Source organism: Gorilla gorilla, chromosome 1, assembly GCF_029281585.2.
Source record: "Gorilla gorilla gorilla isolate KB3781 chromosome 1, NHGRI_mGorGor1-v2.1_pri, whole genome shotgun sequence".
Lineage (NCBI taxonomy): Eukaryota > Metazoa > Chordata > Mammalia > Primates > Hominidae > Gorilla > Gorilla gorilla.
Window position 1 is genome coordinate 219,293,203 of NC_073224.2, and position 17,357 is coordinate 219,310,559.

The 17,357-nt window shown below is 49.1% G+C and overlaps 1 protein-coding gene across 1 annotated transcript in view; it reads right to left on the minus strand.

Moving 5' to 3' along the window:
• CDA (cytidine deaminase) overlaps positions 1 to 16,669 on the minus strand; it is a 29,371-nt gene extending 12,702 nt beyond the window's left edge. Inside the window, exons 1-2 of the mRNA XM_004024824.4 lie at positions 16,310 to 16,669; positions 515 to 626 (exon numbers count right to left, since the gene is read on the minus strand). Of these exons, the coding sequence (XP_004024873.1) occupies positions 515 to 626; positions 16,310 to 16,463 (266 nt within the window). The 5' untranslated portion in view covers positions 16,464 to 16,669. The remainder of the gene's footprint in view (positions 1 to 514; positions 627 to 16,309) is intronic.
• Positions 16,670 to 17,357: the final 688 nt, after the last annotated feature.

Below are 17,357 nucleotides of genomic sequence, written 5' to 3' on the forward strand. Positions count from 1 at the left end.
CCAAGTAGCTGGGACTACAGGCGTCCGCCAACACGCCCGGCTAATTTTTTGTATTTTTAGTAGAGACGGGGTTTCACCGTGTTAGCCAGGATGGTCTCGATCTCCTGACCTCGTGATCTGCCCATCTCGGCCTCCCAAAGTGCTGGGATTACAGGCGTGAGCCACCGCACCTGGCTCAGGTTCCCCCTGCTTTATGTTTCAATGCTGCCTTTCTGTTATATCTTGTAGGAGAGGAGTCTGTATCACACTGTGTTGCTGGAACAGGGGCATACCGGCCCTTGTATGAGAGTTGCCTTGCTTATTTACCTGCTTTGCAGGCTCACTGAGGGCAAACTGCATTTCTTATTTATCTTCTTATCCTCAGCACTCATCCCAGGGCCCTATACAGTGCCTGGCACATAGGAAGTCCACAATAAACATATGTCAGATGAATGAATGAATGAATAATATGTGTAAGGTAGATGTTGGCTAAAGAGATGAATGAATATTGTTGCAACCTGGCTTTCCCACTCACCTGGCGATAGCAATTGCCCTGAAATCCTTGTACCCTTCTGAGACGGCCTTCTGGATAGCGGTCCGTTCAGCACAGATGCCCAGCGGGTAGCAGGCATTTTCTATGTTGCACCCTGAGAAGAGAGCAGAGTCCAGTGGTATGTCTGGCAGCGACACTTCCTGTTGCGTGTGTTGAGTAAGAGGCTTGCCCCATTCCAAAGCAGGAAGGAACTGGTTACTCCAAACAAGGTGGGGAGAAGGAAAGGGCAATTAGGGCAATTCGACCTGGGGCACTGGTAGACTCTTTGGCCCGTGGTAGTGGCCCTTCCCAAGAACCTGGCACTGTCTTAATTTACCCAATGCCTCTATGATGAAGCACAGCCTGGGAGCAGGGCAGCACAACAGGCAGATTAGGCAGCTCCATCACCCCTGCAGAGGTCAAGGCCAGGGTAGATGCCGAGGCTTACAAAAATAAGTAGAGCCCCCACACCTTCATCTAAGAGATCTAAGAGCCCCATGGTCTGAATGTGTCCCATCAAATTCATATGTTGAAATCCTAGCCCCCAAGGTGATGGTATTAGGAAGTGGGGCCTTTGGAGGAAAGATTAGATAATAAGAATGGAATGAAGAGGACCAAGCCTAGGAATGGGAGTCATGCACTTATAAAACCAGAGAACTGCCTTGCCCCATCTGCCGCATGAGGACATAGCAAGGAGTCACCGTCTATGACTAAGCAGGCCCTCACTGAATCTGCCAGTGCCTTGACCCTGGACTTTCCAGTCTCCAGAACTGTGAGCAATACACTTCGGTTATTTACAAGCTACCCAGTCTATGGTATTCTGTTATAGCAGCCTGAATGGACTAAGACAGATCCTGATTCCAAGTTTGAGCCTGGACAAAATTTTGGGGGTTAGGTACTGGCTGTCAGAGTTCAGCCAGGGTTCTGTGTCAGTTGTGTTGCAAAACAAACACACTGTCAAAACCAACTAACAACGAAATCAATTAACAAACAAACAAACAAAAAACACCCCGAGCTTTGTGCAAGTTTCCTGTGATTTCACAAGACTTAAAAGAATCCTCGGGCCTCCAGTGGGATGTGGGCACCTAAGATGGCCCAGCTCTCAGTAAGGGAGTCCTTCCTGTTGGCTCTCTCAGGGTTGTTGCTGGGGGACAATAAGCCAAGGCTGCTCCTAGGAGGCAAGATGTTGGCATAACCAGATTGGCTAAGAAAGTCCCCATATTCAGGGAAGTGAGTCTACGAACAAATCACTATGGGAGCTGGGTTTTCCCCTGACCAGCAAGATGTGGTATTCCGTCTGTATCACTGTTTGTAAATTGCCTTTTTCCCTGAGGCGGAGATAGGAGTTGTTCCCCAGTATTCATTTCCTATTTCTTCCTTTAAGTAATACAAGTGCCTCCCATTCCAGCATGGCCGCTCAGCTAGGGACTGTAATTCCCAGACTCCCTTGCAGCACAGTGTGGCCACATGATGCAGTTCTGGCCAATGGGATGTGGCCCAAAGTGATGTGGGAAATTTCTGGATCATACTTTTGGTAAGGAGGTTGCTTGCCTATTACTTCCATTCTTTTCTCCTTCCACAGACTGGAAGGTGGAGGTGATGGGGTGGGACACTTTTGACTGTGTGGCCAAGGGAATGGAGGAGCAGCAAGGAGAGAGAAGGAATTTGGAAACCTGGTCAACTCATGGGGCAGAGTTGCCCGTTTGCCTGGGGCCTACTCTGAATTGTTGTGTGAGAGAAAAAGAGAATTCCACCATGTTTGCATCACTGCATCTTGGAATCTGTTTGTTATAGTAGCATAACCTATGTCTAATACAGACATTTGTGCTGAAGGTGAGATGCAACTTGAACAAAAAAAATCTAAAGTATGTGACATTGGCTTAGTGGTTGAGCAACGCAAAGGAGAAAACACAGATGAGGCAAGATGGCCAGATGGTGACTCCTCCTAGTCTGTTATTTGGTAAAGCTCCGCCTGCAATAACCAGGAAGGCAGGCTGTGGTACCCACCACTGAAATTTCTCTCCCTGGCAATGGGAATCAGCCCTGTGGCAAAGATGTGATGTGTCATCTGCCCACACAGCCTGTTGTTTCAGGCACCACAATAGCCAGCATTAAGATGGGGCAGCAGGAATGGGCCAGGCATGGGAGCCAGTTAGGAAAATGCGAGAGTTGGCAGGCTTCAGAACCATGTCCAGAAGGGAACTCTGGGTGTGGCATTTCTGTATGGAAATAATTGGAAGCAAATAGATCAGGATGTTTCCAACTTTTGATAGAATTGGATCGCCAAAGAAGCCACAAGCTTGGCCTATAAAAACACATGATGAGGCTGGGCATGGTGGCTCAAGCCTATAATCCCAGCACTTTGGGAGGCCGAAGCGGGCGGATCACAAGGTCAGGAGTTTGAGATCAGCCTGGCCAATATGGTGAAACCCTGTCTACTAAAAATACAAAAATTAGCCTGGCATGGTGGCAGCCACCTGTAGTCCCAGCTACTCAGTAGTCTGAGGCAGGAGAATCGCTTGAACCTGGGAGGCGGAGGTTGCAGTGAGCCGAGATCATGCCACTGCGCTCCAGCCTGGGCGACAGAGCGAGACTCCATCTCAAAACACAACAACAAAAAAAACTATGATGTGGGTGTGATGATGTGTGTCAGTTTGAAGATGCAGATAAGGACACAACTCTAGGGATGGTGGGACATCTAGACAGAAGGAATCTGGTCTCCAGGACAACTTTGCAGGACAGAGAAACACATCTCCTATGCTGTGGACTCCAGCCCGCCCCTGGTCTGTTAGATGAGGGAAATAAGCCACCATCTTGTTTGAGTCACTGTATTCTTATTTATTTCATCAACTTAGCCTCCCCTCCCCTCCTCTCCCCTCCCCTCCCCTCCCCTCCTTTCTCCTCCTCTCCCCTCTCCTTTCTGACAGGATCTTACTCTGTTGCCCAGGCTGGTGTGCAGTGGCATGATCATAGCTCACTGTAACCTCAAAGTCCTGGGCTCCACTGATCTTCTCATCCTAACCTCCCAAGTAGTTGGGACCACAGGTGTACATCACCACACCTGGCTAATTTTTTGTGTTTTTTGTAGAGATGGGGTTGCCCAGGCCAGTGTCAAACTCTTGGGCTCAAGTGATCCACCTACCTTGGCCTCTCAAGGTGCTGGGATTATAGGTGTGAGCCACGGTGCCCAGCCTACACCTCCTTTTCTAAGTCCAAGTCTTCATTGTGATTATGCAGTATTTTGTTCCGTGTTGATCACATTTGGGAATTATTTGGTCATTATCTTCTTGTATATTTTTCCTCACATATTTTCCAGTCCCTTCATTATTTACATTGGCATGTTAGGAGTGATTAGTCATTTAACTAGTTCTCAGGATCACAGGCATTCATGTCCAGAGTTGACGGATGTCATTAGACACTACTGGGTGCCACAGCTGCAGGTCCCTTGTCGGGGTGAGGGTGAATGTGGTCACAGTGGTGCATGGGATGGCTGTATGGTGTTAGATGGGGGCTGGTTTGGAATTCTACTTTGGGGAAGAAAACAGGCGTGTATACTGAGCACAAAAGGGTAGACTATAGTGAGCATCTACTGTTTTGACAACTTAGCACCTCTTACTTTTTTTCCGCTGAGGAATGACCCTTACTTTATTCCCCAGCATGTAGTTCAAATGGGAGATGCCATCTTGTCTCCTATGACCTTGCTATGGGCTTAAAGATGAACACCTGACTCAAACTGGCCAATCAGAGTTCATCTCTGTGTGGGAACTTCAGTTTCTCTCTTGAGACACTGAGTGTGGGCCGCCATGTTTCCATTCATTATGGAAGAGACCAATGAGAGAGACTGAAATGGACACTCAGAAGAATGGATGAAAGAAGAGAGATGGAAAGAAAAGAGTCTGGCCAGTGCCAGTTGCCCCTGAGGTCTGGCTACACTCCAGCTCTTCCCACGGTTTAGTTATAGGAACCAATACATCCTCCTTTTGTCTAAAATAGTTCATGTGTATTTTTATCATTTGAAACCATACAGAGATCAGTTAATACAGTTGGAATATGGGGCAGGGTACAATCAGGAAGTTGCAACCCTGAGAGCTTTTGTTTATTTAAATGTTAGTTATTATAGCTGAGATAACTGGCCCCTTATTGCTCAGTCTCTCTGCTGAGTCAATGAAAGTTGAATGTATAAATGAATAATACCTCTTGCTCCCCACCTTGTCTCCCCAGCCAAGTTCCTGATCCTCACCTGAAATGACTTTCTTTTTCTTTTTTTTTTTTTTTTTTTTTTGAGACAGAGTCTCACTCTATCACCCAGGCTGGAGTGTAGTGGCACGATCTCAGCTCACTGCAATCTCCACCTCCTGGGTTCAAGTGATTCTCATCTCAGCCTCCCTAATAGCTGGGATTACAGGCATGCATCACCATGCCTGGCTAATTTTTTAATTTTTAGTGAAGATGGGGTTTCACCATGTTGTTCAGGCTGGTCTCCAACTCCTGACCTCAAGTGATCCGCCCAGCTCGGCCTCCCAAAATCTTGGGATTACAGGTGTGAGCCAAGATGCCCAGCCCCTGAAAATGACTTTCTTTAAACACCACTCTCACCTGCCATATCTGCTCACCACTCCCACCTTCACTGACATCCCTACACTTGGTTTCTGCCTCTCTCCCAGATTACAGTCCCTGCCAGCCTCACTTCCAGCCTAGTGACTCTCCCAGCCCCGCCCTTCCAGCTTCCCTGCCCCATCCCTGACTAAAGTCTGACACTTTTCCCATCAAAAGTGATGCACGCAGATCTTGGGTTTTGCTGACATGCCGTTAAAGCACATTTCCACACTCGCAGAAGACCCAGCCTCTCAGGATGGTCACATGTGTCTGCTCTGGAAGTTCAGAAAGGCCTCAGAGAGAGAAATCTTCCTTTACTTTGTGTAAAACATGTCAATAGGCCAGTTAATGAGAGAGAAAGATGGCTGTGGCAGGGGGCACACTCACACGCCCCACTACTCAAAACAGCACCCTGTAGAAAGAGGTTCCATTAGGTTTCATTCTGCCCTGGGACTCTTTGCCCAGCTGGCTCTGAGAATTGGAGAAAGGGACTGAACCTCTCTGAGGCTCACTGGCTTCATTTGTAAAATGCTAATGATAGAATCTCCCTCATAGTCCTGTTGTGAGAATAAATTGAGATCACTCGTGTAAAGCACTTAACACAAAGCCTGGCACAGAGGAAATGGTCGGCAGCTGTTAGCTGCTGCTGTTATCAATTGCATGAAAATCAAGGCTTTGGTGGCAGTAGGGCTATGTGACCCTCTGCACCTTCTTGACAAGGTATGACAGTGGTCCTGTCCCTGTCCTTCAGGCACTTTGAAATCCTTTATTTTTATTTTATTTTATTTTATTTTATTTTTGAGACGGAGTCTCGCTCTGTCGCCCAGGCTGGAGTGCAGTGGCGTAATTTTGGCTCACTACAACCTCTGCCTCCTGGGTTCAGGCGATTCTCCTGCCTCAGCCTCCCGAGTAGCTAGGACTACAGGTGCATGCCACCATGCCCGGCTAATTTTTGTATTTTTGGTAGAGATGGGGTTTCACCATATTGGTCAGGCTGCTCTTGAACTCCTGATCTTGTGATCCACCCACCTCAGCCTCCCAAAGTGCTGGGATTACAGGTGTGAGCCACCACGCCTGGCCTGAAATCCTTCTTATGACTGCAAGGTCATATGTGATCTGGTGCCAAGGTCATATGTGATCTGGTGCTGAGGTCATATGTGATCTGGTGCTACCTCTTGGCCCGCATCTCCTTTTGTTCTCTAGACCTGTTGTCCTTCCAGCTGCTCCCCTCAGGGCACCAAGTATGCTCCTGCCACAGGGCCTTTGCACAAGCTGTTCCCATTGCCTGGAACTCTCTTTCCCTTTTGCACACTATTCACCCTACTCAGGGCTCTGCTCAAATGTCACCTTCTCAGAGATGCTTTCTCCGATCACCTATCTAAAATGGCTTCCTCCCACCACTGCCTCCAACTCTCTCTATCAATTTCTCCTGCTTTAATTTTCTTCATAGCACTTAAAAGTCTCCTGAAACAAATGTCTTTATTATCTAATTCCTCCTATTATATTACAAACTTTCTGAGGGCAGAGATTGTGTCTCTAGCATGCGTTGTGGTATGTCCTGGGCCTGGAACAGTGAAGCCATGGGGCTCTCAGTTTCTCTTATGGATTGAATGTTTGTGTCTCCCTAAAATTCTTCTGTTGAAGCCCTAACCCTCAACGCGATACAATTAGGAGGCAGGGCATTTGTGAGATAACCAGGTTTAGATTAGGTCGTGAGGGGGCAGCCCCCATGATGGGTTTAGTGCTATTATAAGAAGAAGAAGAGACTCTTAAACTCTCTCTCTCCATCCTGTCAGGGCATGGTGAGAAAATGGCCAAGTCAGAAAAAGGGCCCTCACCAAGAACTGAATCTTGGACTTCCCAGCCTCCAGAACTGTGAGAAATAAATGTCTGCTGTTTAAACCACTAGTCTATGGTATTTTGTTATAGCAGCCTGTTTTAGTCCGTTTTGTGCTGCTATAACGTAATATCCCAGACTGGGTAATTTATAAAGGACAGAAATTTATTTGTCATAATTCTGAAGGCTTGGAAGTCCAAGGTCAAGCTGTTGGCAAGTTGGTGTCTAGTGAGGACCCAGTCTCAGCTTCCAAGATGGCACCTTGAACATTGCATCCTCCGGAGGGGAGGAACACTATTCCTCATGTGGCAGGAGAGTGAAAGAGAGAGAATCCATACTGTAAGCCCTTTTTATAGCGGTATTCATCCACTCACAGGGGCAGAGCCCTCATGACCTAAACACCTCTTATTAGGCCCCACCTCCCAACACTGTTGCATTGGCAATTAAACATAGCGAGACCCTGTCTCTAAAAGTGAATATAAATAATAAATTTGAAAAGAGAATCCCTCCAAAGTATGCTTATGCATTTTGGAGGGGGCAAACCTTCAAACCACAGCATGGCCTGAGCTAAGATGGCTAACCATTATTGAAAGAGTGGAATTTTCCACTTCAGTGCTAGATGCTTAAGACGCAGAGGAATAACTGTATTTGGAGCCTCTAACAAATTCAAGTAATTTCCTTGAATTTTCTAGCTCAAAAAAAAAGGCAAATAAAAAAAAAAAAAAAAGGAAGGAAGCCTTTGCCCACGTACTGCATCCTGAAATGCTGCGCAATTTTGTTTTGCTTCTCTCCGCCCAGAAAGCAGGCTGTCTTCTGACCAGGCAAACCAATTCTGTTTCTGCTATTGCCTTTGCTTACTTCAAAACATACATGAGAGAGAGAGAGATTGGGATGGTGCTGTTAGAAATCCATAATAATAAGATAGGACCAAATAACACTACGATCATAGTGCCAGTATTACTAATTGCTTTCTTTTACTGGGCACTCATAGGCCAGGCACTCTGTGCAGCGCTTTACCTGCATAAGGTCAGTTAATCTTTTTAACTGTTGGGTAAGGTAAATACTATTAGAACACCATTTTACAGAAGGTAAAAGTGGAGGCTGGTGGCAGGAGGCCAAAACATGCATCCTGGCCTGTGAGATACGATGGACTCTTTTTTTTTTTTTTTTTTTTTTGAGACGGAGTCTTGCTGTGTTGCCCAGCCTGCAGTGCGGGTGTCGCGATCCTGGCTCACTGCAAGCTCCGCCTCCCAGGTTCACGCCATTCTCCTGCCTCAGCCTCCCAAGTAGCTGTGATTGCACACCACACCCGGCTAATTTTTTTTTGTATTTTTATTGGAAACGGGGTTTCACTGTGTTAGCCAGGATGGTCTCGATCTCCTGACCATGATCCACCCGCCTCGGCCGCCATAAGTGCTGGGATTACATACGTGAGCCACCGCGCCCAGCCGGACTCTTCTGATTCTCTACGGCCTTGCAGGAAGGAAGGCCATGTTTTGAGGTGGTTTGGTGCTTAAGGCAGGGCTGTGGTCAGATGTTATTAAGACATCAGCAAGACTGAGTGTGGTGGCTCACGCCTGTAAACCCAGTACTTTTGGAGGCTGAGGTGGGTGGATTGTTTGAGTCCAGGAGTTCGAGACTAGCCTGGGCAACATGTCAAAACCCAGTCTCTACAAAAAAATTTTAAAAATTAGCTAGGCATGGTGGTGCACGCCTGTGATCTCAGCTACTTGGGAGGCTAAGGTGGGAGGATCGCCTGAGCCAGGGAGGTCGAGGCTGCAGTGAGCTGAGATTGTGCCAGTGAACTCCAGACTGGACAACAGAGTGAGATCCTGTCTCAAAAAAAAAAAAAAAAAAAAAGAAGACATCAACAGGGAGAGAACCTCACAATGAGGCTATTTGGGCCCAGCCACCCAGAGAAAAGAATAATGCCAGAAAGCACTGCACCCACTCTCTTTTCTGAGGGATCTCAGCAAGATTAAAGCAGTATTCTCACACTCAAGCAAGTGGGCATCAGAATGTTTTGGAGGGCTTCTCTTTTTAAATTTATTTATGTTTATATTTTTTAGAGACAGGATCTTGTTATTAGTTGCCCAGCTGGAATTTGAACTCCTGGACTCAAGCAATCCTCCTGCCTTAGCCTCCTGAGTAGAGGGCTTCTTAAAACACACTTCTAAGCCTCTTTCCCGGAGTTTCTGATTCAGTAGGTCTGGGCTGGGTTGGAGCTCAAAAATTTCAAATTTTCCCAAGTTCCCAGGAGCTGCTGAGGCTGCAGGTCTGGGATCATGTTTGAGAATCATGTGAGGAATGTTCTGTCCATATACTTGAAGAAATACGACACTCTCTCCATGTTCCTAACCTCCTCCCACTGCAAATGCACCATTTCAGGTATGAATTATATTCGAACTCAGCTATTTAGTCGAGGGACTAAATAGTAGTAAAGCTCGCCTATGTAATGAGCCACTTTTTTTTTTTTGAGATGGAGTTTCACTCTTGTTACCCAGGCTGGAGTGCAATGGTGCGATCTCGGCTCACTGCAACCTCCGCCTCCCAGGTTCAAGCGATTCTCCTGCCTCAGCCTCCTGAGCAGCTGGGATTACAGGCGCCTGCCACTGCGCCTGGCTAATTTTTGTATTTTTAATAGAGATGAGGTTTCACCATATTGGCCAGGCTGGTCTTGAACTCCTGACCTCAGGTGATCCACCCACCTCAGCCTCCCAAAGTACTGAGTGAGATTACAGGTATGAGCCACCGTGCCTGGCCTTTTTTTTTTTTTTGAGAGAGAGTCTTGCTCTGTTGCCCGGGCTGAGCTGGAGTGCAGTGGCGTGATCACGGCTCATTGCAACCTCCACCACCGGGGCTCAAGCCATCCTTCTGCCTCAGCCTCCCGAGTAGCTGGGACTCTAGGCACATGCCACCACACCTGGCTAATTTCTGTATTTTTTTGTAGAGATGGGGTTTCACCCTGTTGCCCAGGCTGGTCACAAAACGAGCCACTTTTGAGTGACAGTGGAGAGGACTAACTGAAGTTCCTTGGCAGGGGGAAACAGTGGGAAACGGGGCGTGATGGGAGGTGGGCTGTAAGCTGAAGACCCAGGTTAGAGAAGCTTGCTCTTACCTAGACCAGAGATGCTGTGGTGTTGGGGGGATGGGGCCTGGAGTCCATCAGCTGCTGAAGAGAGGGGCTGGTGTCAGGCACCAAGAAACGCTTCTAGGAAAATGCATCCAGGCAGAGAAAGGGAGACCAGGGACAGAATCAGAACAGCAGGGGGTAGTTTGAGGGAAAATGGAAGACTCAGATTTAAGAATTAAGCCAAGGTAGGCTGGATTCAGTGGTTACTTAACCAAGACATCCTCAAGTGTCTTCTAAAATGTGGTGTGTTCCTCTCAGAATTCACCCCAGCTGGTTGAGTAAAGTGGCTTTTTCCCTAAATGGCAGACGGAGAGGAAAGGAGGAGGAAAGAGGGAGAGAGACCACTGTCCTAAGGTCATGAGCTGAAGAAGATAAACCCTCCCATCCCTTGGGTTGTGCCAGCAGAGTTGGCAGAAACTACAGCCAAGAAGTCTTGTGTCTGGGCACCATCCTGGGACCCTTTCTGGCACCGTCGTGGTCTCATCGCCAGGTGCATACTCCCCACGAGCCCAGGGACACCTCGTGCAGTGCCCCTAGGGTTACAGGTGGTCCTTCCCTTCCCTGCCCATCACCCACCTGGCGCTGCACGAACACCGGCTGAGCCACCGCCATGTGCAAGGCCCGGAGCTGACTCTGTTTCCATGAACCATTTTATTTGCTTTCTTTCTTTTCTTTTCTTTTATCTTTCTTTCTTTCTTTCTTTCTTTCTTTCTTTCTTTTTTTTTTTTTTTTTGAGATGGCATCTCACTGTCGCCCAGGCTGGAGTGCAGTGGTGTGATCTCGGCTCACTGCAACCTCCACCTCCCAGGTTCAAGCGATTCTCCTGCTTCAGCCTCCTGAATAGCTGGAATTACAGGTACCCACCACCATGCCTGGCTAATTTTTTGTATTTTTAGTAGAGATGGGGTTTTACCATGTTGGCCAGGCTGGTCTTGAACTCCTGATCTCAGGTGATCCGCCCAGCTCGGTCTCCAAAAGCACTGGGATTACAGGCATGAGCCACCGCGCCTGGCCCATTTTCTTTGCTTTCTCAATCCTCCTTCTATGCCATCTCCACTCTCCTCTTTGTGTCCTCACTTTTTTTTTTCTCTTAGCAGCTCTTTCCTCACCAGTGAGCTCCTCTTTCTGTACCTCTCCCTCGGCTCTCCCCACAAGCAGTCACGAATGTCACCAGCCCGAGGTGCATCATGAAAACCTAATTGCTGTAGTTGTTAATCACCATCCTGGGTGGCCAATCTGTGAGGGGCACAGGGCCCTGGCCAGGGTTGGGAGTAACAGAGAGAAAATGATGATCATTATGAAGTCTCGATAGCAAGGCCGTCTTTGCAGCCAGGCCTGCTTTTGAATTGGATGGGACACCAGCTGCCTTGGAGGGGGAAGCCTTCACCTGTGCCGGTCTTGTGTTTAGCTGGAGAAAGTCACAGACCTGGGCAGACCTGTTCTGCCATAAGCTGTAAACTCACAGTGTCTAAACTCAGCTGTGCCGTTTCGGCCTCCTGATCAGCTCTGCTTCACCCCATGAGACCACACCAGGCTTCCTCTGGGTGTCCAGGTGCCCCCTGCTCCAAGCCCCAACTTACCGCATCCACCCCCTATTCTGCACCTGGCCTCACTTCCTACTTCAGTAATGTGTGAATGATAAACAGGCCAGGTGCAGTGGCTCATGCCTGTAATCCCAGTACTTTGTGAGGCCAAGGTGGGAGGATCATTTGAGGCCAGGAGTTCGAGACCAACCTGGGCAACGTAGCAAGACCTCATCGCTATAAAAATAAAAAAAATTAGCTGGGCATGGTGGTACATACCTGTAGTCCCAGCTACTTGGGAGGCTAAGACAGGAGGATCGCTTGAACTCAGGGGTTTGAGACTGCAGTGAACTAGGCTCGCACCACTGTACTTCCAGTATGGGCAGCGGAGAGAGACCCTGCCTCTAAAACAAAAACAAAAACAAAAGAATGGGAACCAGAGACTGCTTGCACTCATGTTCCCTGATGCCCAGAAAAAGCCCACCTGCAGGACAAGAGAAAGAGACCAGCACCCAGAAGGATAAAGAAGGACGTGGTGATGTTTGTGTTCCTGGATCCAGCTACCCTGAGACAAGCACTACCCTTGCCCGCTCTGGTTCTGGTTGCTTTCTGACATTGACCATAGGAAGTACTCTGATTAATGCATGTGAAACTCATTGTCCCCCACCATGAGGTGGCTGTGATATTACAGGAGGTCATCTAAATGAAGTCCTTAGTGAGCTCACTCCATTGTAGCTTCGAATACTGCTGCTGGTCCCTGCCCAGCACGTCCCCAGCACACAGTGCAGCCATGCCTTCAATGCCTCACCTCAGTCAGTGCATCATCATTCACCTGGGCCACCTGGCTGGCGATCCTAAAGCCATGTGCCTTTACTTTATTTCTTATTTTGTTTTTTATTTTTTGAGACAGGGTCTCATTCTGTCACCCAGCTGATGTACAGTGGTGTGATTACAGCTCACTGCAGCCTTGAACTCCTGGGGCTCAAGTGATCCTTCCACCTCAGCTTCCCAAGTGTCTGGGACCACAGGTGCACGCCACCACATCCAGCTCATTTTTGTACTTTTTGTAGACACGACGTCTTGCCATGTTGTCCAGGCTGGTCTCGAACTCCTGGACTCAAGGGATCCTCCAGCCTCATCCTCCCAAAGCACTGGGATTACTGGCATGAGCCACCGCACCCAGCCTTTATTTGTAACACTGCCCATGCCAGGCCCGGTCCATGTGTCCCACACAATATCTCTCGGATCATTCCTTTCTCTTCATTCTACCTGTCCCAGTCCTAGTACAAGCCTTTCATTCATGTGTTCAACAAACCTTACAGAGGCCCAGTGATAGGCCAGGAAATGAGCTGACACTGCAGACAGGTCAGTGAGTGGAGCAGATACTGTACCCTGACACTGTTCCTCTGTCCCCGCCCTTGCTGAGCACCTGTCACACTAAATGTCATCACACACCACTTTTATGTTACTCTTCTTCTTAATAACATTCCTTGGCTCCCTACTTCCTACCTCTTCAAATCTTAGTGTCTCTGTTTGGCCTCCAAAAGTCCTCCACAATCTGCCTCCAGATAATAAGAATAATGACAGCATTAATAGTGGTAGCAGAAGCAGCTATCACTTGTGACCTTCTTATTACGAGGCAGAAAATGCGCTGAATGCTTTATAAGCATTTACTCATTTAAAGCCTCACAACCAGGGGTGAAATTCTACATACTCAGCACAGGCACCAACCGATCAGAGTGAATGCTGCCTGCCATGCCGTGCCGTGCCAGGCATACCAGCATACCAGCTGAATCTGGTTCTGTTCACAGTCATCCTGAAAGGTGGGTTTTATGATCCCTGGCTTAAAACGTGTGAGCTGGCTGGGTGCGGTGGCTCACGCCTGTAATCCCAGCACTTTGGGAGGCTGAGGCGGGTGGATCACCTCAGAGTTCGAGACCAGATTAGCCAACATGATGAAACCCTGTCTCTACTAAAAATACAAAAATTAGCCGGATGTGTAGTGGGTGCCTGTAATCCCAGCTACTCTGAAGCTGAGGCAGGAGAATCGCTTGAACCTGGGCGTCGGAGATTGCAGTGAGCCGAGATCGCGCCACTGCACTCCAGCCTGGGTGACAGAGTGAGACTCCATCTCAAAAACAAACAAACAAACAAAAAAACCATAAATAAATAAAATGTATGAGCTGACACTCAGAAAGGTGAAGGGTCTCACCCAGAGTCACACAGTTGATAAACACCAGCCTTCCAACCCAGGAACCTCTGACTCTGAAGCCTCCATTTCACTCTCTAAATCCCCATCACACAACCCTTTCTCTGGTGACACCAGGTCTTTCCCTGCAATGCAAATGGGCCACAGTCCTGTTTACCTCCTCCATTCCTTCCTTCCACTGGATGAGGCTAGAGCCTTCAGTCATCACCTATGCAATATGAGGGGACTGCCATGGGGGCAGGGATTGTGTTATCCCTGTTCACTGTGATATCCCCAGCACCTGGCACCTTACCTGGAACAGAGTTGATGTTCAGCAAATATCTGTTGAATGATCAGTATGAGGGTGACAGAGGTGTGGACTTCACTGGAAGGAGCTCCCAGGTGTCACTTATGAGTGAAAGTGTGCCTCCTTTATTGTGGGTTTGTTTTTTTTGTTTGTTTTTTTTTTGCGACAGAGTCTTCCTCTGTCGCCCAGGCTGGAGTGCAGTGGCACGATCTCGGCTCTCTGCAAGCTCCGCCTCCCAGGTTCACGCCATTCTCCTGCCTCAGCCTCCCGAGTAGCTGGGACTACAGGCACCCACCACCACGCCCGGCTATTTTTTTTTGTATTTTTAGTAGAGATGGAGTTTCACCGTGTTAGCCAGGATGGTCTCTATCTCCTGACCTCGTGATCCACCTGCCTCGGCCTCCCAAAGTGCTGGGATTACAGGCGTGAGCCACCATGCCCGGCTATTGTGGGTTTTAAAACAAGAAAGGACCTGAGCATTCTGGCATGGGGGCCCCCTGGCTCTGGAGGCACGATGAGGCTGTCTGACCTCCTGCTGTTCCAAGCAGAACACCAGTTCCAGTGCTGGAAAGCATGGATGGAAGGCAGCCATGCCGGCCCCACAGGCCAGGAAATGCTGTGGCTGAACATGCTGAGCCCCTATCACCACCACCTGCCCCGCCATCCCTCTTCCTTCTGCTTCTCCAAATGTACTCATCTCATTCATTCATCCAGTCAGTCACTCAACAGTTATTGAGTGCCTGTTCTGAGCCAGGCAGGTGCTACGTCACAGCACGAGAAAGTCAATGGTACAAAGATTCAAGACACAGCCCCTGCCCTCTGCAGCACAAAGTCCCAAGGGAGAGGCAGATACGTAAGTGGACAGTGATGACACATGTGATAAGCACGGCAGGAGGGGTCAGTGTGGGTGCCGGGGGATTGTAGGAGGGCCCTTTCTGTGCCATCTGGAAAGGATGTGGAGGTTTTCGAAAGAATCAAGAGCTGATTCCACATTCAAGATTCTGTAATGTTGCGAGTTGCAATGGTGTTTGCGGTGGTGGTGAATGTTTGTTGTTTGTGGTGGTGGTTAATGTTTAATATTCACCTCAGCCACCAAAAGAGGTCTGAATTTCAACACGGTACTCAGAGATCCTTCACTCCCCACAAAGCAACAGCTTTTGGAGTCAGTGGAAGTCTGGGTTCCAATCCCAGCTCTGATTTCGAGCTCTGAAACTTTCCAAACCTGTTTCCTTCTCTGCCTTTCAGGGTTGCAGGGGTTAAACGGATAGCATTAATCACCTTCCTTTCACACGCTGTTAGCACGCAATCAAACCTGCTTCTCCCGCTCAAAGATGTTTAAGACCCAGGCAAGTCACACCGACAGAACCTCAACAGACAGGGAATAATACCAAGGGGTACCTCCACACCATGTCCCCCACTGCCCTGAAGGAGAATGCCTCTAAGCTTAGCAAAAACAAGCTTGAATTTTTGCTCACATGAACTTTTCTACAAAAGCAATAAATCAAAGAAAAGAGTTTAGGAACAGATTAGAGCAGACTCAGATGGGCTCAGGTTCCATTACCCGCCCCCACCCCGCAGGGCGCTGCTCACTGCTGGACTCCGAAGGCCCAGCTGGCTTTTCTCCTCCAAGATTCTCCACGGACCACCCCCGACAAACACGTCACCACCCTGGCCAGCACTGAGCACAGTGGGTGGAAGGAAGAGAGCAGGGCTTTGGGGAACCTCCAGCCCAGGGTTTCACCACCAGCGCCCCGTGTGACCTTGGGCAAGTCATGTCACCTCTCGGGACCTCTGTAGTTTCATCTAAAGACGAGCATTAACACCTAGGTCAGTGGGCGGGAGGTGTGGACTTAGTGTTGTGGAAGCCTCAGTAAGGTGCCAGACATATCCGAGGCTGGGAAAGCACGAATCCTCTCCCTGCCTGCACCCCAGGACTGTTGATGTTTTTGATTTATGGCCTCCCCTTCCTGCCTCCCATCCAACTTCCTTCCTCATCCCAGTCCTCTAAGCACTGAAAGACCCTGGATTTAAGCCACATTTGAGCGCGGTCTGGGGCAGTCGGCAGGATAGGAACATTCCAGCGGAGACTGGGGGAAGAAGGGACAGAGCCGCGCTCTTGCCACTGCCTGTGCCTCTGCGTCTCTTCCTGTACATCTTCCTCTGACCCACCACCCAGGCTGCTGGGCTGGGGGACCCTGGGGTGCCCGCCTTTACCTTTGAAGATTCTCCCCTCCTGGGTGAGCAGGGCAGCCCCTACAGGAAAGTGACTGTAGGGGCAGTAGGCTGACTTCTTGGCCTCCTGGGAGCAAACCAGCAGCTGCTGGACACACTCAGGCTTCAGGGTGCAGGTGGGACGCTTCTGGGCCATGTTGGTACCCCGGGCAGGCAGCAGAGCAGCGGAAACAGGAGCTCCGGCCAGCCTGGGCTGGGGCCCCAGACACGATTGCAGCTCCTCCCCCTGGGTGTGTCCCTGCTGCCAGACCGCAGGCTCTCAGGTACGCAGCTTTCAGGATGCAGGGTCTAGGAGAGGAGCCTCCCATGGTTTGGACTCAGCAGGTGTGGTGTAAGACAGTGCCTGCGTGTGCTTCACACTCTCCCTTAGGAACCACTCTCGCTGGTGGACACACTGAGGGGTGGGTCAGAAGGTGGTGCCACGCTACTGGAAGGGGAAGCTACTGGGTGGGGCAGTGTGAGATCTCAAAGGTCCAAGCTCCAAGGGCTGACAGTCTTCATTTTGTTAAATCACTTTTTCTCTCCTTCACTGAGGGAAGGGCTGAGGCTGAAAGGGCAGGGCTGGGGCAGCCACTGCGGCATCCCGAGGCAGGAGGCATGAACAAGCTGCATTATGACTGAGAACTTCTTTATTTTCACCCATTTTCCTTCCAACTTCTCTTTGCCCTAGCCCAGAATTAAAAAGTGTCTCAGCTGCTGGGTGTGGTGGCTCACTTTAGGAGGCTGAGGCAGGAGGACTGCTTGAGCCCAGGAGTTTGAGAACAGCCTTGGCAATATGGCAAAACCCTGTCTCTACAAAAAATACAAAAATTAGCTGGGCATGGTGGCATGTGCCTGTAGTCCTAGCTACTTGGGAAGCTGAGGTGGGAGGATGGCTTGAACCCAGGAGGCAGAGGCTGCAGTGAGCTCAGATTGCACCACTGCATTCCAGCCTGGGTGACAGAGAGCCAGACCCTGTCTCAAAAAAAAAAAAAAAAAAAAAAAGTATCTCAATTGGAGGGTGGAGTTAACCGTTGAGATTATTTACTCA